Source organism: Triplophysa rosa, linkage group LG7, assembly GCF_024868665.1.
Source record: "Triplophysa rosa linkage group LG7, Trosa_1v2, whole genome shotgun sequence".
Classification (NCBI taxonomy): domain Eukaryota; kingdom Metazoa; phylum Chordata; class Actinopteri; order Cypriniformes; family Nemacheilidae; genus Triplophysa; species Triplophysa rosa.
Genome location: NC_079896.1, coordinates 8,064,355 through 8,086,865, shown reverse-complemented (window position 1 = coordinate 8,086,865; position 22,511 = coordinate 8,064,355). Strand labels below are relative to the sequence as shown.

General features: G+C 36.8%; 1 protein-coding gene across 25 annotated transcripts in view; it reads left to right on the top strand.

Moving 5' to 3' along the window:
* The window catches only part of dlg1a (discs large MAGUK scaffold protein 1a), a 110,081-nt gene that overhangs the window by 68,306 nt on the left and 19,264 nt on the right, over positions 1-22,511 (top strand). For 12 of the 25 annotated variants that reach the window (XR_008963275.1, XR_008963276.1, XR_008963274.1 and 9 more), the window contains 10 exons: positions 5,865-5,963; positions 6,353-6,406; positions 10,286-10,336; positions 10,757-10,881; positions 11,214-11,383; positions 11,674-11,810; positions 12,305-12,449; positions 15,089-15,215; positions 17,425-17,581; positions 17,718-17,820. Coding sequence is in view for 22 of the 25 variants with exons in the window: in XM_057338632.1 (XP_057194615.1) it covers positions 5,865-5,963; positions 6,353-6,406; positions 10,286-10,336; positions 10,757-10,881; positions 11,214-11,383; positions 11,674-11,810; positions 12,305-12,449; positions 15,089-15,215; positions 17,425-17,581; positions 17,718-17,820 (1,168 nt within the window). In the remaining 3 variants the exon portion in view is untranslated. Of the gene's footprint in view, positions 1-5,864; positions 5,964-6,211; positions 6,236-6,352; positions 6,407-10,285; positions 10,337-10,756; positions 10,882-11,213; positions 11,384-11,673; positions 11,811-12,304; positions 12,450-15,088; positions 15,216-17,424; positions 17,582-17,717; positions 17,821-22,511 lie in introns of those variants that run through there. The other 13 variants (XM_057338638.1, XM_057338641.1, XM_057338643.1 and 10 more) reach the window with 3 other exon arrangements.

Below are 22,511 nucleotides of genomic sequence, written 5' to 3'. Positions count from 1 at the left end.
GCATTATTACGTTGAAAATATTGGCCATATATGTACTGTTAATGATGTCTTTCAGCAAGTCGTTTTCAACACTGTCACTCACTGGTTGATGGTTTTTCCAGTTCATTGGGATATTCCTTTTAGTGTCCATTCTTTGGTTGTTTGAAATGCCTCAAGCATAAGCATTCTCTGTCTTTACATTTCGGTCCTCTCTCTTACCCCAGTCCCTTTAAGAAACAGGACAGGGAGCATTAAAGGATGCAGTCAGCAGGAAATGGTACATTCACGTCTGGCCAATCCTAATGTAGATCCAGTCTGTGTGTTATCCCTGTCCACACACACACATAAGTGCCTGAAGCATTTCTCTTTATTATTCTGGACAACATGAAAACTAGGGCAAGATAATATTGTTGAAAAATTGTCAATATTTTTATCATATGATTTTATTATTTGTGAGATATAATGTTTTGATGATTTACTCTGAAATGGCTTCAGTTGGTTTTTAATGATTGTTCAACCATTGTTTTGCTTTACACTGCATTTACATGTGTGCATTCAAGGCTCACATTTTGTCGGTATTGTATTCTAGAGGAAAGTTTTAATGCTCAGAGGAGATTTAATGCAGTTGAGTTTCATTTAAGTATTTTTAATGTTTCTGAAACAGAAAAAAAATTCAAGCACATTAAGAGTATGGAGCTGAAGACTAGATTGTATGTCATTTAGATTACATACGTAAAAAATGTTGATTTGGGTAAATTTGATGAGAAATGCTTCAGTTCACGCTGAAATCTTCATTTTGGCAAATCTAAGCTTGGTTTGTGACATTGTTGAGATCTCTTTTGTAACTCTTATGAAAACATTTGGGTGTGAGATTTGGGTGACTCAGGAGAACATTTCTAAACAATGCAGGAGACTTGAGCAAAAGTTTCTGCTGCATTTGTTCTCGATTTAATCCCATTGATCTCTTGGAAAAATCATTAAGATCGCATTTGTGATTTTTCTTTTGCATGGCATATATTATATTGTTGTCGAGAGTATTATGAATATAAAGTAGTTTAAAACAGGCATAGTTTCCCACATAGGTTTTTAATTGATACAAAAAATATATATATTTAATCATTTTTATTTGTATGAATCTATGTATTGATAATTATATATATATATATACTGTATATATAGCACTATATACTTTGGGTATATCATTTTAATAAGAATAATAGTGCAAGCAAATTAGTAGTTGACATTAGAGTTATATATCATATCGTATCATATCATTTATCATATCATATCTTTTATCATATCATATATCATATCATATCTTTTATCATATCATCTTTTATCATATCATATGTCTTTTATCATATCATATCTTTTATCATTTATCATATCATATCTTTTATCATATCATATCTTTTATCATATCATATCATATATCTTTTATCATATCATATATTTTATCATATCATATCTTTTATCATATATCTTTTATCATATCATATATCTTTTATCATATCATATATCTTTTATCATATCTTTTATCATATATCTTTTATCATATCATATCATATATCTTTTATCATATCATATATCTTTTATCATATCATATCATATCTTTTATCATATCATATATACATGTCTTTTGATTGTAATCTAATGACACATTCTTTAGGACACCTAATAGCCCAATAAAATGGCATTAAAATCAATGCAATGTTTAAACTGTTGGTATATTTAAAGGGATAGTTCACCCCAAAATGAAAATTCTGTCAACATTTACTCAAGTTGTTCTAAACTTGTATACATTTAATTGTTCTGCTAAACACTAGGAAAGATATTTGTAAGAATGTTAGTAGCAAAACAGTTCTGGGGCACTATTGGCTTCCATAGTGAACAAAAAACTACTATGGTAGTCAAAAGGGCCCAGAACTGTTTAGTTAACCACATTCTTCAAATATCTTCTTTTGTGTTCAACAGAACCAATAATTGTATACAGATTTGGAACAACTTGAGGGTGGGTAAATGATGACATCATTTCAATTTTGGATGAACTATACCTTTAAGATCACCAGCTAAATTAATCAAGACTATACCAAGCATATTTAACCCAGTTTTAGAGAATCTCACTGTATTTGCTTATGCTTCTTTTACTTTATAGCAGTAGTTTTCTTAATATATAAGAAACTAAATCAAACTGATTGTACAGTATATTTGAACAATACGCATACAGAGTTTGCATATTTGATTACCCGTGCGATTCAGATACAAACCACACAGCCTACAGCATATTTATCGTGTTGCTCAGTTGAAACCTATAGGCTGAAATAAACAACCATCATCCAGCTGTCAGCACTGAAGGGCTTACTGTAAATAACACAGAACTGTGCATAAAACCATACATTGCAAATAACTGTGGATTTGTTGTGAACAGTTATGGTGAACTAAGGTCAGCGCAAGGATCTCCTTATGTCCTCCACCATCATGCTCTGAAACACAGCGCAGGCCCATTCGCTAAGCATCTAATAGAGATTGCGTTTATCCGCTGTGGCCCATCACTTTGTGACCCGTGTTAATGCTTTGAAAAGCAAATCAGACTACAAAAGCCTCGTGAATCAGACGTGCTGGGTGCAAATCCGCTGTTGTTCGAAAAGTGAAATGCACAAATCGTCCTAAACAAGCACCGGACGCCGATGCTGAAATCAAGAATGGAGCATTGATTATTCATGCCTGCTGAAGGGACCGTGCGCTGTCATGTGCAGTGCCCATTGGAGCTCATTAATTGGCGAGCAAGTGCAGGGGGATGAGAGCGAGTGAGGCAGAAAGAGACCGAGAGAGTGGAGCCAAGAGAAAAAGACTGGATTTACAACCACGGTGTGTCCTCTCTCTTACCACATAATTTTGCCGGCTGCATTTTCAATCTTATCAACTGGCATCAGCGTGCTGGTCTGTCGCCGTGCCGCTTCGCTCGGAAAATAATGAACGCCTACTGCCACAACCATGAATACTGCTGTGGTGCTGTGGACTGTCGGACCGGTTTGCCAGAGTTGGCCAACTGCAACCATCCTAGAATGCACCAAAGAGTTGGACACGTGCACGGTACGCTGACCAGAACGCAGAGACAACCCCAGTTCCATCAACATTTTCACCATCATCTGCACCAACAGCAGCATCCGCCGCTGCCTTCACCCACCCTGCTTGACCTTCAGCAGACTCCTCTGGGATCCCACAGGGTTCCACAGTACAGCTCCTGCACGCACCCAACCTTCACCAAGAGCAGAGGCAAGTTCACCAACCTGAGGGACAGTGTCAAAAAGAGCCCCACCAAAAGCAGAGCCAAAGTTAGAGCTTCTTCCAGTGGCTTGTGGCTTGGCAATTCTTGGGGCACGTTTTCGTTGGATAAGGTATGCGTCCCAGGATTAAGAGATGGCACTGTGAGAGGAAATTGGGGTTGGTTGTCGGAGGTAGCTTTTGTTGTTTCATAGGCTCTGATTTGATAAGAAATAGTCTGAAATAAGTTATATTGCGTTGATATGGTTGTCCCTTAATGGGATAGTTCACCCAAAAATGATTTTTGATCTTTCTTTCTTCTGTGGAGCACAAAAGACAATATTTTGAAGAAAGTTGATTATCAAACCACATTGGACCCAATTGAGTTCCATTGTATGGTCAATATGATATGATATGATACTCCAAACCCCTGAGACATTTCTCAAAATCGCTTCTTTTGTGTTCAGCAAAAGAAAGGGTCATATACAGGTTTCGAATGACATGAGGGTAAATAAATGATGACTGGATTTTTATTTTTGGGTGAACTGTCCCCTTAAGAGTTATTGTTGTTACATTTGCCGTTGCACATGGGAACATGTTCATAGGTTTAAAGCACCTTTAATTCAGGTTTGTCTTCAATTTTGTGCAGTTCGCTCATGTGGATCTTACCAAAACATACTACTATGGTGAATTGGTGATGTAAGCTTATTGAAACCTTTGCGATGTAGTGAACATGTGATTATTTTCTATGTTGCCTTTTGCCTTATAAAGGTCCTGATAACATCGTCCTAACCCTTTTTTTTTTATAAGTGAATGATTTATTTTATTTATGAAATCTTTATGATGAGGTGGGAGGTTTTGAAGTATTTTTAATTTGAGACATCGGTGGGAGTTTTAGACTCAACTCTGAACCAGTCACTCTGATCAATACTAACGATTGATTCTAATTTTAACTCTGAGATCACAGACCATGACTACTGTACCACATCCATAATAGCATGCAGAATAAATATATTCTTATATAAGTTAAACTGATCAATGTGCACAGAATAACACGCTTAAATATGTGGGGGTGTCACCCAATTAAAACTTTACCGTAGTGTGCACCGTAATCTCAGATCTCAGCCATAACCTTAAGTCTGTGGGATAGTGAAACAGAAACCCATGGTAATATTTACTGTAGTAACAGTTGAGTGCTTGGGTGAACTGGACTGTTGTAACTGAATATCCGTCTCCTCTGGCCATGTGCTTGATGCTTGGATGAACGGCTGTGGATCAGATCGCCTTTGTTTGGGAACGCTGACACAGACGGCCCGAGCAGAGGCCAGTTTTAGCGGATGGCAATCAATTGCTTTGTTTTTATTGCTTGTACAATAAAAACGGCAGATTTGGAATTCTCGAGAAAGTTTTTGCAGGAACCACACCAACAGACGATAACATTATGCTTATTCTAAAGCTGCGTTCCACTTGTTCACTGCTCCCTACTCCCTGAGCACGGGATATCCGTTGAAGGGGACTTCGCTGACAAAAAAACGCTTAATTGGAACGCCCTGCAACGTCATCAAAGAAAGGCAACAGCAGGGTTGCGCAGATTATGATATAAATAAATATTGTAACTTTGCTTTTAAATTTTAATGAAATATACATAAACATAACACAAATTATGTATCAAATCAATATATCTTAACTTTTGTTTATGCTTGTATTTATTATTTGACTGATGCAGCTTTGATTATTTGAAACTCGCAATATAAAAAACACATTTTAAGATGTGAAGATGTGTTCCTAATCCATGGTCGCGTCTCGCTTTTTCCCTATGTGGTGCAGCCATACACATTCCTGAGGTAAATAAAATAACCTAATAAAAAATAACTGCTGCTGCTTACCACATACACACATTTTACAGTATACACTGATGCTGATTCTATTACACAGTTTGTCATATAAAGTTTCTTCCTGTAAATTTTCTTTCTGTTTGTCTATTTTTTGGACATTTGTGTAAGTCTTTTTTAATATTTTCCTGTTAGATAAAATGATGGTTTACTATCAAGTTCCTTTCAGTATTATTTCATTTCTATTTGTGTACACTTTATGCTCTAAAGTTTTACAGTATTGCATGTTTATGATGATCTAAATTTGCTTAATTCATTTAAAGGCAAGTTAAAGAGGAGTCTTAAAGGGATAGCTCACCATCACATACTATGTTCACCCTCATGTTATTTCAAACCGGTATGGCTTTCTTTCTTCTACAGAACACAAAAGAAGATATTTTAAAGAATGCTGGCAACAAAAAATCTTTGTCCCCCATTGACTTCTATTGTGTGCACACAAAACCACCAGACATTTTTCAAAATAACTTCCACAGAAGAAAGAGTTATATACAGGTTTTGAACGACAAAGGCGTGTATAAATTATTACAGAATTGTAATTTTTGGGTGAAACTATCCTTTAATGTTCCCTTTTTGACGATTTTGCATGATTTCTGTGTTATTTGGTTATCATAGTCACATTACCATCTCTTCTATTTCCATTTCTATATTATATTTATGTAAATCTGACTTACAGGAGATTTTATGAAAAATCAGCATTGCTGACCTCTGACCCCCACTGTCATTGTTTAGCAGGCAGATGTCATTCCTCCCTCTGCTCCCATAATCCCTGTGATCCCTATCTCACCCGTCCCAGCCGAGACCACTGCCATTCCTGCACCCACGTCACAGGTCTTTTTTTCCTCATGTTTTTACTCCACCCATCTCAACGACGGTCTTCTTGAGTTTGCCGGGAGAATGCCACGTTATATCGCTGATGCGCAATTGTAGCGTTGTGCAAGTGGCGCGTGCTATACGGTACATGCTTGCATAAGGATTAGCTTTGCGTCGGCTTGTTTATGCCTCTGTATTGCATATTCTGCAGCGTGTTGTGCTGTGTATGGACAGTCTGTGCTGTTAATCTCTTGCAAATGCCAGAGTAATACTGTATCAGCATGCCAAGAGTAAGTGATGATGGTTTTATGTTGAATGTTTTTAGTTAGAGTTAAGGAGAAGAAGCAATGTACACAGTTGTTATGCTTCATGTCTGTGGAAAATATTAACATGCGTTTCTTCTGCAGGCAAGCCCAGCACCAGTGGTGGTAAACACAGAAAGCCTTGACGCATCGCCCTATGTAAGTCCATATGAAAGTGACCCATTTCTTCATGTATTACACTTGCTAAAGAGTTTCATTAGTGCAGAATATTCACCTTGTATAAAATCAGCTGTGTTCATTTCTCTTCTTGTTGAGGTTTCTGCTTATCATGAGAAAATATTGTTATCGAGAAGCGTAGTCTTTCTCCAGCTCTTAGTTATCCAGGTTAAGCTATAAGTGACTTTAGATGTTATGGAGTTTCCACATTCTGAACTTAGGCTTTGAGATGAAACTGTAGTGGACATTTATCAGGGTCCTGGGAAACTTCTTCAAGCCCATTCTTCTCTCGGTCTCGGCAGCTTCTTACTGTATAATCCTTACATCCAGTGCCAATAGCACGCTGGGCTTACTTCTGTCAACCTTCATTAAACGCCGTGTCCATCATTCTGTTAACTAGAGATATTTTAACAGAATTTAGCAAAAATATAGCCTGTAATAAAAATTGTTTGTGGATTTTCCAAATGTATTAAAAAAGAGCTTGTCAACTTTTTGAAAACAATGTTTAATTATTTTTTTTCATTTCCGGTAAAGTGGCAGTTTTAGATATACAGTCCAAGTTTTCAGTCAGACAGTGAAGATAGTCCGTAGTAAGAGCTTGATATTTATTGTGTAAATGCTTGTATTGGCACTGATCCCTATGTTTGATTGTTCGTGGCTATACATGCAGTACTAAAGTAATCAGTTGGATCATAGACTGAGCACAGGTTTAGACTGTTAATGACAGAATCAGGTTTGATGCAGCTTTGATTATTTGAAACTCTAATGTTATGCAATATAAAAATTAGGGCTGTCAACGTTAACGCGTTAACGCATGCGATTAATTTTTTCAAATTAACGCGTGAAAAATATTTAGCGCAATTAACGCAGCATCCGTTTGTTTTGACATTCTTTGTCTAGCGTTACATTATGTAATCACGCTCTTATTCGAGTACAGGCTTTTAAACCACTTAAGCGCGATTTTAAACAGTTGCTTCGACGCGTTCAATGAAGAAAGACAGCTTCTAAACTGTGGGACGCGGCAAAACGCAACGCGAGGTCCAGTCTGATGTAAACAGTCATGGGCTGAAGGCTGCGTCGGTGAATCTCTGTCAGACAGCGCATCCGTGTTAAGTTCTCTTTCGTGCTTGAATGGATAAAACCACACAAGATTATGTCAGAAAGCCCGTTTTGTCGAACATTTTCTTAAGCAAGACTTCAAAGTGTAAAATAAAATCTTAAATAAATGCAAAGTTGTGAAAATGGGAGTGCGGTGACGGTCAGATCTGCGTACTGAGACAGCTCTTAAAGGGGCCGCGTTCTTAAACGTGCTGCTGTGACTCCTGTCACTAATGTTAATCAAAGAACAAAATAAAAGAAGAAATCAATGTGATTTTGTATCTTTAATGAGAATTCTTCTGCATTTAATTTATAATTTAGCATTAAAGACTGTAAAATGTTTGAGAACTTCCTTCAATTTCTGTATATTTCATGATAGCTCTCAATTATATTGTTGAATGGCTATAATTAATGTTAAAATAATCAATTTAATAGAGACATCAGTTACAGTACTAATATCAAAATGTTTTCTTTCATTCATAAAATGACACTGTTAAAGAAATATGTTGTTTCTACATCAATTTGAAGATTAAATGTGAAATTATTCAAATGTAAAAGTATATTTTAAAATATTATTGTTATGTGTGATTAATTGTGATTAATCACAGAAAATGTGTGATTAATCAGATTAATATTTTTAATCGATTGACAGCACTAATAAAAATACATTTTAAGATGTGAAGATGTGTTCTTAATCCATGGTCGCATCGGTGTCATCTCGCTTTTTCCCTATATTAGTTTGTATAATAATAGAAAAATGGACGAATCCTTACATGCATACTACTTTTTAATTGCACAATAAAAAATAAATACAAATAAATACATTCATCACCCCGAGTGTTTAGCCTATATAATAACAACGCTACAAAAAGTAAAATAACATGTTTACGTGAAGCAAACCACAGTATTTAATATAATTAACAATAATTAAATAAACTTTCACAATGTACAGAAAGCATACGTAAACTCTTCTGTTGTTTTTCTGACTCGTGACGCAATGGCAGTTGGGGGATTTTCCACTTTTGGCGAAGTGATGTAACGATGTTCCCTTATTCCTTATGCCGTTCAGGAGACAATGAAAACTATATGAAAGACTATATGAAAATAGCTGAAAACATAACTATTATTTTTATATATTTATGTTTTTGTCATAAACAAAGACTCAAGGTTTAAATATACATTTAGGATAAGTTGCTATTGGGGTCAATTTGATCCCAAACATAAAGGGTTAAACTATAAATTACGTTGCATTACAATTTTTATTTACTACTGTATACAACAAATTGGTTGTTTAATAAAAATGTATTGTCAGCATTTGTTGCATGCTTCGCACCGTCAGGGCTGTCATCGTGGGCCAGCAAGTAGTAACGTTGGCCCTATGAGCGCGGCCTGCTAAGGACCATATTTACACTGACACTAATGGCTGACTAATTTACACTGACACTTTCAGTGGAGTACATAGGGCCAGAGACTGTAATGTTATAGATTTGAAACTCATTTTAGCTAGAAGAACCCACATGAATTATGAACAGTTTATTGTTTGAGACGGGACTAATGTCGTAAGTGGGTGAGCTACAGTACTGTTTATACATTACTGATCCATTTTCTCTAATTGAAGTTTTCACCATGTAAACAGACTCTATCTGGTACCATTACCTGCACCATGCAAAAGTTCATGGGTTTACTTATTTTGCATGGCATTACGTGGTCATGACATTGACAGGACTGGATGAAACTGTACACAGAATCACAGACAAGGCCAGCAAGCAATTCCATCACACTAGTTTTATGCGAGCGTGTATAATGTTGACGTCTTGTGGCTACATTCGAGATCCAGTTTTATATTAATACGTATTTTCCAGCCCCATGTTCTTCTAAATGCTTTTTAGCTGACAGCTAGCATCTGTGTGGATTTGGTTGCTGTCCCTTGGCTGTCCGACTGAAATACATAGTAATGGGCAAGAGATACTAGTCTGAGTATTGATGCTAAACAGGCTTCTGTGGAAAATCTGAGAAGAGGTGAAATGTATAAGATGCATGGAAAGAAAAGAGAAAGTGATACTGAAGGTTTTCTAAACCGGGTTACCCGTGTTGATATTGTACGTGCATATGATTTTACAGTACAAGGGCTGTTAACTGATATTGCTGTTTCTCTTTTCATTTGCTGTTTTGATGGTATTACTATTATATCAAATGGTTCATAAAATTAAAATATTTTATTATTCAACAAATCAAAAAAACAAATTTTAAAAAACAAATTTTTAAGTCAATTATAACCAAAAGACATAAAGAAAATGATTGGTAAATGTATTAAGACATGCATTAAAAAACAGTAATGACTAAGTACCTACTTGATACTGTTTTATAAAAGTGTTGTCAGTTGCATTTGTTTTTTAACAAAAACATTTTTTTTCTAAAATTGATGCTTTTGTTTTAATTCGAAGGTAATATGGTATGTATGTATATACTGTATGAATATATGCATACATACCATTTTACCATATGATTCTTGGAAAGTTTTTTCTTTGTTGTAAAGCGCTATGCTTTAAATTGAACTAAAGCTGGTTCACAATAATATGTATTCCAAATCGCACAAATTAAACGTAATAACCATATTTAAAATTAAACTATAGACCTGTTATTAGTGTTGTGATCTTGAAGAATAATACTAATAATGGCACTAATGGTAAGGGTCATGCGTTACATTATGCATTTTGACATTGTGCAGTTTAATGATCAAATTCTTTTGCTTGTATCTTTCAGGTGAATGGAACAGAAGCTGATTATGAATATGAAGAAATTACACTTGAACGGGTAAGATTACTTACGCTCTGACATGACATAAGAAATTAGCAGGCTTTTAAAGTGTCAGTAAGGGTTTACGGTACAATACATCACTCTAATCGTGAAAAATATGTATTTCATAATATTTAAAGATGTCATTTTGATGGAAAAAAAACTGCACAATGAAATTTAAAAGCACCGTGAAAGATATGTAATTGAAGAAGTTAAAAGATTAAATAGCTGAGAAAGAGGTGAGACACATTGTTGAACGGGGCGGAGTTACAGTATAGCTTTCCGTGTAAAGTCCCAATGACACATTTAGTCAAAACTTACTATAAAGTAGCAAATCAACTGCCCATAAAATCGTTGCTCCTTCTCCTTTTATGTCTTTTGTATTTGATCTTTTTTTAATAATCATTTTGCATAAAGGTCTATTTTTTCTCCTTTTAGGGGAACTCAGGCCTGGGTTTCAGTATTGCAGGCGGTACCGATAATCCCCACATCGGCGAGGACCCAAGCATCTTTATCACCAAGATCATCCCGGGAGGAGCTGCTGCACAGGACTGCAGACTCAGGTGAGACGCCTTATGTACAGTATCACCCGCCATCTAGTTGAACCAGATGGACTGAAATAGCTGCACAGTGTCTTTTGTAAATTAATCATTACTATTTTAAATTTTTCATTATGATATTTATCATTTTAAAGAATACGTTTGCTATAAGCACGTCCTCCACAATCTAACACTCGAAACCGACCCGCAGGAAAGGGATTTGTGTTCAGAAGTGTTTTGGGACTTTTAGCATCATTATCCACTGTCAGCAGAATTCATTGAATTTTCTCTTTGTTATGTTGTAATGCTTTCTTTTGACTGTTTAGTGAGTTCTCTTTCACTCGTTCTCACTGCAGAGTTAATGACTGTATACTGCGGGTTAATGATGTAGACGTGAGAGATGTAACTCACAGCAGCGCTGTGGAGGCGCTGAAGGAGGCAGGCTGCATCGTCAGACTTTATGTCAGGAGAAGAAAAGCCGGCACAGAGAAGATAGTGGATGTAAAGCTGGTAAAAGGTCCTAAAGGTAAAGACAACTTTCATCTTCTCCTGATGTGTAATCGCTGTAATTCACATTAGGGAATTTACATCATTTAGATAACAACATTGACATAGTTGCACAAACAGGAAAAACAGTTTATACCACATTTTATTGACACGTATGAGTGTAGCAATGCACTGCTCCTTATTTCACACGACAAGAGAGTTTTCACTCAGACACACACATCAAAATGAAGACTTACAATTACAGTCTATTTTCTTTAACTGTATGTATATGTCTGTGCTAACTACCCACCCAAATTCCATCTACGGTAGGTCTAGGTTTCAGTATAGCTGGAGGACTTGGAAACCAACATGTTCCCGGGGACAACAGTATTTATATCACCAAAATCATTGAGGGGGGAGCTGCCCACAAAGATGGACGGCTACAGATTGGGGATAAACTTTTGGCTGTAAGTAAAAAATGAAGTTTTCTATTTATAGAGTAACAATAGACGATAAACTGAGAAAACTTCAGTGAATTGTCTGGGAATATATTTCTGTGCTTCCCATACATCTGGGTAATATATAAACGTATTCCTATTTTTGCATATTAACGGGATCTGTCCTCATTTACTATTCCAAACCTGTATACATTTCTGCTGAACACAAAAGAAGATATTTGTAAGAGTGTCCGTAATTAAACCGCTCTCCTCCTCCATTGACTCCCATAGGATTTATTTTTCCTACTATGGCAGTAAATGGGGGATGAGATCTGTTTGGTTACTGACATTCTTACAAATATCTTAATTTGTGTTCATCAGAACTAAGAAAAGTATACAGGTTTGGAACAACCTGAGGGTGAGTAAATGATGACAGAATTTTTATTTTTGGGTGAACTGTCCCTTTAAAGAATCTTAGTTTCTATATCGTTATTTGTGGATTCATGTAATGTGCTTTTGTGCAGGTCAATGCTGCTTGCCTTGAAGAGGTCACTCACGAAGATGCCGTGACTGCCTTGAAAAACACCCCCGATGTTGTCTATTTAAAAGTGGCAAAACCCACCAGTGTCTTTATGAATGACAGCTACGTTCCTCCCGATGTCACCAGCTGTAAGTGCACTTATGTTGAATTAAATTGACCCAAAAATGAAACCCTGAATTCATATCCGCTGTAAAACAATGTTTTTTTTAATTGACAGTGATGCTCTGTGTGCTACTCGGTATGTAAGGAATAATTGTATCACCCTTAAAGATTTATTGTAATAATGACCGTCTGAGTGTACATTAAACCACTTATTACATAACTTCCTGTAACATAAATACAGTATGTGCGTGGACATAAAGTATTGATTTAAGTCTATTTTATGATATATGTATTATCTTACAGCTTCAGCTAAGAAGTCCATTACACAAAAACTGACAAAAAACTGACTTTCATTTTCAGAATGGCATCTGTTGAATTTATATAAAACAAGTAATACGAAGTCTACGGTATATGATTACACTAGCTCTATACAGTAACCTGGATATGCGATCTGATATACAGGGTTGTCATTGACAGTAGTGAAGAGTAGGGAATATCAGATCTCTGTGTGCCACGGTGGATTTAGGAGAAAAAAAAAATTGTAACATTAATTGAGACAAAAGAAGACAAATTTTTAAAGGAGCAATTTAGCGGCATCTAGTGGTGAGATTGCGAATTGCAGCCAACGGCTCACCCCACCTCTCTCGCTCCCTTTTGAAGCATTATGGCAACGGACACAGGACAAACATGTCGGCACGTTTTCGCTTCTTTGCTGAAGTAGATAACGTGTTTACGAAACACGCTCTGTAGAGCAGTTTGTCCATTTAGGGCTACTGTTTAACAACATGGCGAATTCCATATAAGGAGACCCATGGTGTATGTAGATAGAAATAGCTCACTCTAAGGTAATAAAAACATAACACCTCATTATGTAAGGTCTTTGAAACCTCTGAATACATAGTTATGTATATTATATTGCATTTCTACGGAAGAGTATTAGGGCCAAGCAATAAAAAAATATAAAACCGTTTTGAGATTAAAGTCATTATAATGCGAAATTAAACCCGCAGTTTTTCGGGGAAAAAAGTCGAAATAAAATGTTGAGAATAAACTCAATCAATTTTGAGAATAAAGTCGTTGTGTTTAGAGAAAAAACTCGTTAAATTTCGAGAAAAAAGTCGAAATAAAATATCGAGAATAAACGTTTATCCTATATCAGGGTCATGTTCATTGCGTAGTACTGAATGAGGACATAGCAGAGTTGTATCACTTAGTCAAGCTATACTTTAGGCTTTCCTTCAGTAACAAAGAAATACTATCAGCGGCTGGGTCTCTTTAGAAGAATTGAACACGTTTTTAACACAACTTTATTCTCAAAGAGTTTTTTCTCGAAACACAACGACATTATTCTCAAAGTATAGTGAGTTTATTCTCAACATTTAATTTCGATTTTTTTCCCCGAAAAACTGCGGGTCTAATTTCGCATTATAATGACTTTAATCTCAAAACGGTTTTATATATTTTTTTATTGCTTGGCCCTAATACTCTTCCGTACATTTCTGTCAATAGATCCTCAAAAAAATTACACACCTTTAAGTTTTTTACTTTTGCAGTTAATATGATTCATCAAAAATTTAGCTTTTCTTTTCCAATCAAAGCATTTAGGTTTAGAATGAAATCAAAAAATGTCCGTATTTTTATTTTGGACAAAGTGCTAAAACCGTGTGCTTTACTCGAGTGCATGCTCACTTGCGGCATAAATAGTACGCAGCACTTTGTACTGATGGGGGCAGGAACTCACGAGAACCACCACTAAAATTGACTCTGCAAAGTGCTGAGTGATGGCAGTCAATAATGTAACACCTTGGTGATATTCCAAAGGCAGGCCAGATCCCCAGCATTACATCCTGAGAAAGGATGCTGTCATTAGGGCTTAAAGGCATGAAGGACAAAAGCACATTTAATCGTGAAGTGCCAGACCCCTGCTCCAGCTAATCCAGCCTCCGTATGCGTAAAAACTGTGTGTGTGTGTGTGTGTGTGTGTTAGAGAGGGAATTTTAAAGCCACATAATAATACCTGCACATGTACATAGGCTCGGTCACCTGTGTGAATATGCATGATGTAACCTTAGTTGGAAAGAGTAAACGGAACAATTTCATTAGCGGTTCGATTTCATCATATCAGCCTCCGCATAGAGATTTGACACGCGAAGGATCGTTTTATGAGAATTAAATGGAGTTGTCGATGTCTGAAGTGACAAACTGCGCCATGCAACCTGTGACAGAATAACTGTACTTAAAGTGTTTAACTGTATTAAAGGTAAAGTTCATCCAAAAATGAAAATTCTGTCACAATTTAGTCATCCTCTTGTCATTTCAAACCTGCATGACTTTCTTTTGTCCGCAGAACACAACAGATGATATTTTGAAGAAAGTTGGTAACTGAACAGTGCCGGCACCCATTCACTTCTATTGTATGGTGCCGGTTGACAACATTCTTTAAAATATCTCCATTTGCGTTCTGCAGAAGAAAGTAAGTCATACAGGTTGGAAATGACAAGAGGGTGAGTAAATGATGACAGAATTTTCCTTTTTGGGTCAACTATCACTTTAATAATGTTGATCAATTATGACTTGTGCATTCATATTGAGATACTGCTTTCAGTCATGCGAGTTGCCTGTGCAAAGCCAACAAAACTCACGTCTTTCTATGCATTTGTTATAGCATATTCGCAGCACATGGAGAACCATATCAGCACCCAAAGCTATCTGAGTGAGCCATTAACCCCTGCCACCCCATCACGGTACTCTCCTGTCTCAAAAGGCATGCTGGGAGATGATGAGTTTACAAGGTGAGCCATTTCTTTCCCATTTCTTTGTCCATAGAGTGATGACATCCGTCATATTTGTTATGATTGGCCTCGCACAGCACAAAATGCTCCATTACCTCAGGTGAAAGTAAATACGGGTCATAACATGCTGTTGTCATTTTTTACTCCTCTTTGAGAGTTAAAGGCCTTTTCTTTTCTACAGTCATTTTCTTAGTATCACTAAAATTGGCAGCTATTAAAATTCCATTACGTGTAATCTAGTGGAAAGACAGCTCCATACTTTTGGTGTAGATATCTTCTACTTTCGTAGCTTTCTACCCAGGAGATGCCCAAGGTTAATGTTGATGTAAGTGCATACTTTTTCTCTGCATAAAGATTCGGGCTGCTTTTAAAGTCCACACTACAAAGCCCATTCTGAAGATTCTAGACAGTAATTCATTCATTATTTTCTAAAAACATTGGCCTCTATTGACATCCTTTGGACACAAATCCACTGAGACATTAAAGATAAAGCCTCAGTGCCATGCGTTGTTAACTGTTCTTTTTATTCACATGATTTGTTTAGTCATTTTGTAAGATCTGCCTGTCTGCGGCATTATGAGAGCCCGCGACGGTGCAGATGGTCTTAGGCGGACCTGGAAGTATTTGGGCGAAAGAGGATGCTCCACGGGGACAAACACATACTGACTGGTGTGCCTTACCACGTTTAATCCTCTCTAATCAGGGGATTTATTTCCTATAGGACAAGGCAGCAAATACGTCACGTTGACGCTAAAAACAAGCAGCCTCTTACGTCATAAGCTTGCATGATGATATGGCTATATCCAATCTGTGAAGTCAACTTTGGCAAATCTGATAAGCTTTTAAATTTAGACTTAATTCTACAGGATGCTTATAACAACTATTTTATAACTGAAATTCGGGCAAATGCACTTACATCACTAAAATACCTTGTTAAAGAATAGTTCAGGCAAAAATGAAAAATGTCATTTACTCACTTTGGTTGTATTTCAAAGTCATATATCTTAGAATATAATTGTAGAACGCTAATGAAATGAAAATGCATCTCAAAAGACATGAAAGTGAGTAAATGACACATTTTTTGGTGAACCATCCCTTTTAACAGTGATGAGTGGGGGATTTGTTTTGAAAACGTTCTGAAGTACACCAACCAAGGCAGTGACTTGTTACTGTGCTGCCATCTACAGGCCACTAGGCGCACTCGCAGTATTCTGTTCCGCTTCAATCTAATGTCAGTTTCAAACAGATATTTTAAGTGTGTAATTTTTCTGCCACTGTCATCATGAAACAGAATTTCAACCATAATGGTTAGACACCTAATGGAAACTGACATGTTTCTTAAACCTTCCCTCCATCTGTCATTTGTCAGGCAAACAGATTCCTGTGATTTGCCATTTTGTATAACAGACGAGCCAGTCTTCGTATCTGTGTGACACTGCATCTGTCACAAAAATGTGTTGATGATACCTTATGATATTTTTCTTAAAATATCCACTTTGGTGACATGATGTGAGGAATGTTGTTTAAGAGTTTTAAAAAATTCAACCAGTCTTCAGTATATAAACCTCTTGGTTCTTGTTATGTGTCTGTGTTTTCTAAAAGACTAAATGTACTTGGATTTCTACATTCTTGTATTACAAGCAAGGGGCAGAAACTGATTATACAGTACTTGTTATATATTTTTATAAAGCAGGTATCAGTTAGGCTTTTGCTTTAAACACATTATTTCTGAGAGCTTTTACACAGTATATATACTGTATATATATAGTGAGAAAAAAAATACTTGAAAGTTTTAATGTATGAATGTTAAAAAACTGAAAATATGAGGGGAAAAAATACATTTCCCCTAAATCTCTCGTGTTATTGTCAAAAAATGTACACACATTATCTTTAAAAACATTTGAAGGTAAAAAAGTAAATCCAAACGAAAAAAAATGCATGTGCGCAGAGTTGTTTTCTTTGCCATGTTCATATTTTCCTCACTAGAGGGCGCTGTAGTCAAGAAAATACACCCTCGAATTAAAAAGTAATTTTTGGGAGTGGATAAAAAATGTTTATGTGTGTGGGGGGGGGATAGGAGTTGCTCAAAATGACATGTGAGAAATAAATGTACATCATAATTTTTTATTCCAATCTTATTCCAACTGGATGGTCTTCATCTTCATTTTAAGTGTTCTCACCTGATAATGCGAATTAAATTTTTTTTTAGGGAGTCAAGGAAGATCGTTTTACATCGGGGCTCAACGGGTTTGGGCTTCAACATTGTAGGAGGAGAAGATGGAGAAGGAATTTTCATCTCCTTCATCCTAGCAGGAGGACCTGCAGACCTGTGTGGAGAACTGAGGAAAGGAGACCGCATTGTCTCTGTAAGCACATCACACAATCAACAAGGAAATGTTATTCGTTTTTAAGATGTTGCTTCAACATTTCATTTATTATCCATTGGTTTGCATGCATAATTGTATGAGGCTATACGTTATTTATAATTCATGTGTGATGCAGGTAAATGGGGTGGACCTCCGCAACGCAACTCACGAACAGGCGGCCGCGGCATTGAAGAACGCCGGACAGACGGTCACCATTGTGGCTCAGTACAGACCCGAAGGTGAGTGGATGCACTCATTTTGTTTTTGAAGTATTTTAAACATGGGCACAAAAAATATGACCAGAAAGTTGTAAAGACCATGTGGTTTGCTCAATCAGCGCAGTTTTCTTGCTTGTGTTGCTGTGTTTTCTATTGAAACAGGAAGGCTAGGTTTATATCAAATTAGGGATATATTAGGGATATATATCAGCTTGTCCCTGTTGTTGAAGTAACCAGGGGACTTTCGTAAAAATCACACCGTTGCACAATTATAGTTGGTTGTGGTACAGGGATATTTTTTATTTTAGAAAACGTTTGTGTGGAAAAAAAAACCTGTGTAGTGCAGCAGAATGAGTCAGTAGTATTTTTGCTGGGTTTTTCCAGAAGGGAAAGTCTGTCAATTTTAAATGCGTGTATCCAAAGCATATCATCATAGGCCTCAAAGCTAACACGTACCCTACAAAAAAATCTCATTTTGTTTCATTCAGGCTTTAGAATTTAGTTACATTTCTTAATCATTTTTGTTTCAATTCCAGTAAAAACGTTAAAGGGATAGATCACCCAAAAATAATACTTTCATCATTGCCTTACTTTCAAGTCGTTCGCGTTCTGTATAAACGTCATTGTTCTGCTGAACAGAAAAACATTTGGAACATGTTTGTAACCAGTTCTGGGACACTATTGACTACCATAGCAAGAAATGGTCAGTGATGCCCCTGTTTGGTGTCCTGTATTCTTCAAAATATCTTCCTTTGTATTCAACAGAACAAAGAAATTTTTATTTTTTCGTTCATTTTAAAAGTTTAAAAGCACTTGATGATATGCAATGTGGCCTGAACACTATGAATGTTTATTTGTTCATAAATGGGCACACCAGAAAGCTATTTCATGCATGGCAGGTTGGGTTATTAAAAAAGTCTGTGGCAATAGCACTTTGGTTTCAGTAGAAAGCGACTGGTCTTGGTAATCGACTTAAATCTGCTCTATGCTCTATAATGTACATCTTGTTTGTAAACTAGTGAAATGTGTCATGTAATTAATCCTGAGGGGTCTTTTAACATCAGAATTCGGTTTGGTCATTTGGTGTGAATGAGAATTTCTGAACGGCATTAGCGAACGCAAATGTTGTTCTGTGTGGGTTAAATTTAGGTGTTGTATCCAAAGGAAAATACTTCAATAACAGATTGTAAATAGCACTTACAATATGTAGGCAGATACTGTATGTTGAGGTACAGTAGAAGTCCAACTCAAAATAGAGATTTGTAAGAGGGAAGGGAGTGAAATCGATCCAAAAATGTACGATAAGGTTCCATTTGTTAACAATATAGCAATATAGTTGAGCATTACTTAATCTTGTCATTTTTAGTTTCATGTTGACTTTAAAATGTCAATAAGAACATATAAGTCATCATGTGCCTACACTAGTTGGCTGTGTGGTGTTGTGGTCGTGACTCAGAGCAGACTGGCCTCTTCACCCCGGGGGTAGTGTCCAGCCTGGCCATGCTTACCTTCTGCTCAGTAGCCCTGGCTGTGGTGTTTATTAGAATACCAATGGGGCGGAGATAACCCTCCCGGAGCTTTGGCTGGGGATGGTGAAGGTGGGTCTAAATTAAGCTTCTGAACCAGTCCGTGTGGGTCTCAGCTACTTTCACACTCCTAGCGAGAGTACGTGTGTCTATGTATCTTGCTCTCTGTTTGGTGAAAGCTGTTGTCCTAGCATGGCTCCTGCGCCTGGCTTCCTGTTCCTGTCACGCTCTTACATTCACGGCCAGCACTGAGCGGCTCTGTCCTTCAACTTGGCTTTCAGTAGCAGAAAGTTGCACCAATCCCAGGTTGTGTGGAGAGGAGGGAGGAGTGCACTTCTGAGTCAGAGATGTTCAGCATCGCACTGGCTCCGTGTAGTTATTTTTTGTAAGCAATTATACAAGACTTGTGCTTACTGATTGCTAAGAGGCACAATGGGTTTCGCGACCTTATTTGTCTTTCTTTGTTTTGTTATTATCAGATAACTTTTATTTTTCACATTGGTGTAAATTGGTGAATATCATGAAAATGAAGTCACATTTACTTCATAATTGATAAGAGAAAAGGCAACATTTACAAGAAGTTTCCATTAGTTTGTTACATTTATTAACATGACCTAATAATAAACAAAACTACAGCATTTATTCGTCACAGACACTGTTTTTTTAAGCATTTACTAATACATGTTTAAAGGTGCAGTTTGTAACAATTTTGCAGTAAACTATCCAAAAACCACTAAGCTAGTGTTATATATTTTGTTCAGCTGAGTACTTACAAAATCTCAAATGATTCCAACAACTTGTAAATCGTGAGAAAATCGCCATTCTAAACAGTGACACGGGGCTGTGCAGTCGCCTGTCAATGGCGTCATATCCGCGTTCCCCTTTGTTACCGCCTTTACTGATGTAGAAACCGCATGACAACAGTGTCATGGACAAATGCGGAAGTAGTGTCTAGCGTCTAGCAAACCACTAACTTGTTTCGAGCGGTCACTTATTTATGGACCACAATTATTCGCAACAGTTATAAAACTTTATCTGCTAATATGATTTCTCGTTCCCGCATGATTGATGGCCATCAGCGCTGGAGTTGAAGACAACAGATCCCATCATTCCACGCTCCTTCACAGCGTCATCAAGCTACGGCATTGTTGTTGTTCTGATCGTGCGCCCTCTAGCGGCGGTTTTTAAAAAAAAAAACATTAAAAACCAAAGTTGTGTCAGCGCCGATGGCCCTGTGGTTGGCAGGCCGACATGTGGCGCGGGTACTCTTGCGGCGACCCAAGTTCGATTCCCGCCTCGAAGGTCTTTTGTCGGTCCCGCCTCCAACACATTCCTGTCAGCCCTCCACTGTCCTATCAAAATAAAGGCAAAAACACCCCTAAAATATAACCCAAAAAATCTAAAGATGTATCTGGTTACATTAGTTAAATAACTAACATGCATAAGCAATGTTAGTATTTGTATTAACTAGCATTGACAAAGATAAATAAATGTTGTAAAAATATATTGTTCTTTATTGTTTACATGTTAGCTTATACATAAACAAACGTTAACAAATACAACCTTATCGTAAAGTGTTGAAAAGAATCCCCACAAGTCGTGGAAAACAAATATGACATTATTTTGTGTCAAGATGTTTTATGAAAAAAATGGTGTTTAACATCTGAATGGCATGAGGGCGAGTACATGTTATGATCAATTTCTTTTTGGTGTGAACTAATCCTTTAACATTTTTCTGTGTACATTTCGTATGAACATAGTACATTACAATGTAAATAATCTCATATATTAATATGTCACGAACAATAACGGCATAATATTTTTCACTTTACACTATTTTGTAAAAATAATTACAGTACAGAAATGTTCAAAGGGTAGTGTCCCAAGTTATGTGAGATGTTTGTGTTTAAACCGTCTGTCACCTACTCATCACAGCGTGCCTTTCACCTTTCACTCGTACCCCAAATGAAATAACACACCTTCTGTCTTGATCATCTTGTGTAACAGTGAAAGTGTCAGGTTGCAAGGATGGGTCTCAAAGGTGCATGCAGATTAAATATAGATGTGCAGACAACAGTGTTTCATTTCCACATTTGCTCTTCAGATAAATTGACAGACACAAATTTACTTTGAATTGAATTTATTGTGATTATTAAAGCAATTGTATCTTTATTAGAAACACATAAGCAGCACACACATGTAAAGTGGTGCTGAAACAGCAGGCTTGCATCATTCAAATCTGCTTCTTTTTTGTAGTCATTTTTGGGTTCCTACATGAGTATTTCCAGTTTTTCTTCCACATTGTTATAAACAAAGTTTTAAAAACTCCAAAATATAAAATGGTTATCAGGAGGGGGTAATAAAAAAAAAGATGCACTTTACACATTTCATAAACAGTACATGAGGAACACTTTTACATCTCATTTGTAACCCAAAAATCAATTTTAAACTGCTTTGGTGCTATTTGCAGGCCAGTCACTGCATATTAAAATTGTGCGAAGTCCGCCAGACGTATTTTTCCATGATATGACTCCGACATCTTATAACTGCATTTCTGCTCAATATTCAGTCAGCAAGATGGTGCCCAGTCGGCCACAGGTGCAAGCCGGGGTTCAGGCTGGTCCCCATAGGTACAATGGTCTAAGATTAGATCTCCTTATGCTCTTCATATGCACCGTGTGACAACATGCGTAAACATGGGTAATAAAGCATCAGAGAGCACAGATGTAGTGCTCACTTTGACCAAGGTTTGTTGAAGAGCTCCCGAGGGAGGACCTATTAACATGGGCTTGTTATTTCCAGGGTGCCAAATCTGCATTTTTTGGACTGCTTTTTTATATCGCAGTTTGATAGTTTGACATATGATACAGTACATATGTCAAAATATTTTTTAAGCATTTGTAAGGCCAGAGCTCATGTTGATGATGTGGGTTCGAACCTTTATTAGTTACTAGGCTGCCTTTGTTACACAAACAAGGTACGCCTGCTTAAACTAAATGTATCAGTTCTGCATGGTGGAAAAAAGCAGAGGTTGTTTAGATATTTAACCAGAGAACAGATGTTATGGTTTTATAATGTAACCGCATTGCAGTCTAGAGCCTCCATCGTGCCGCATAAAAACAAATGCTATTAAATGTATACTGATGGTGGTGTTTGGATTGGAAATGAAACCCCTCGGGACCAGGC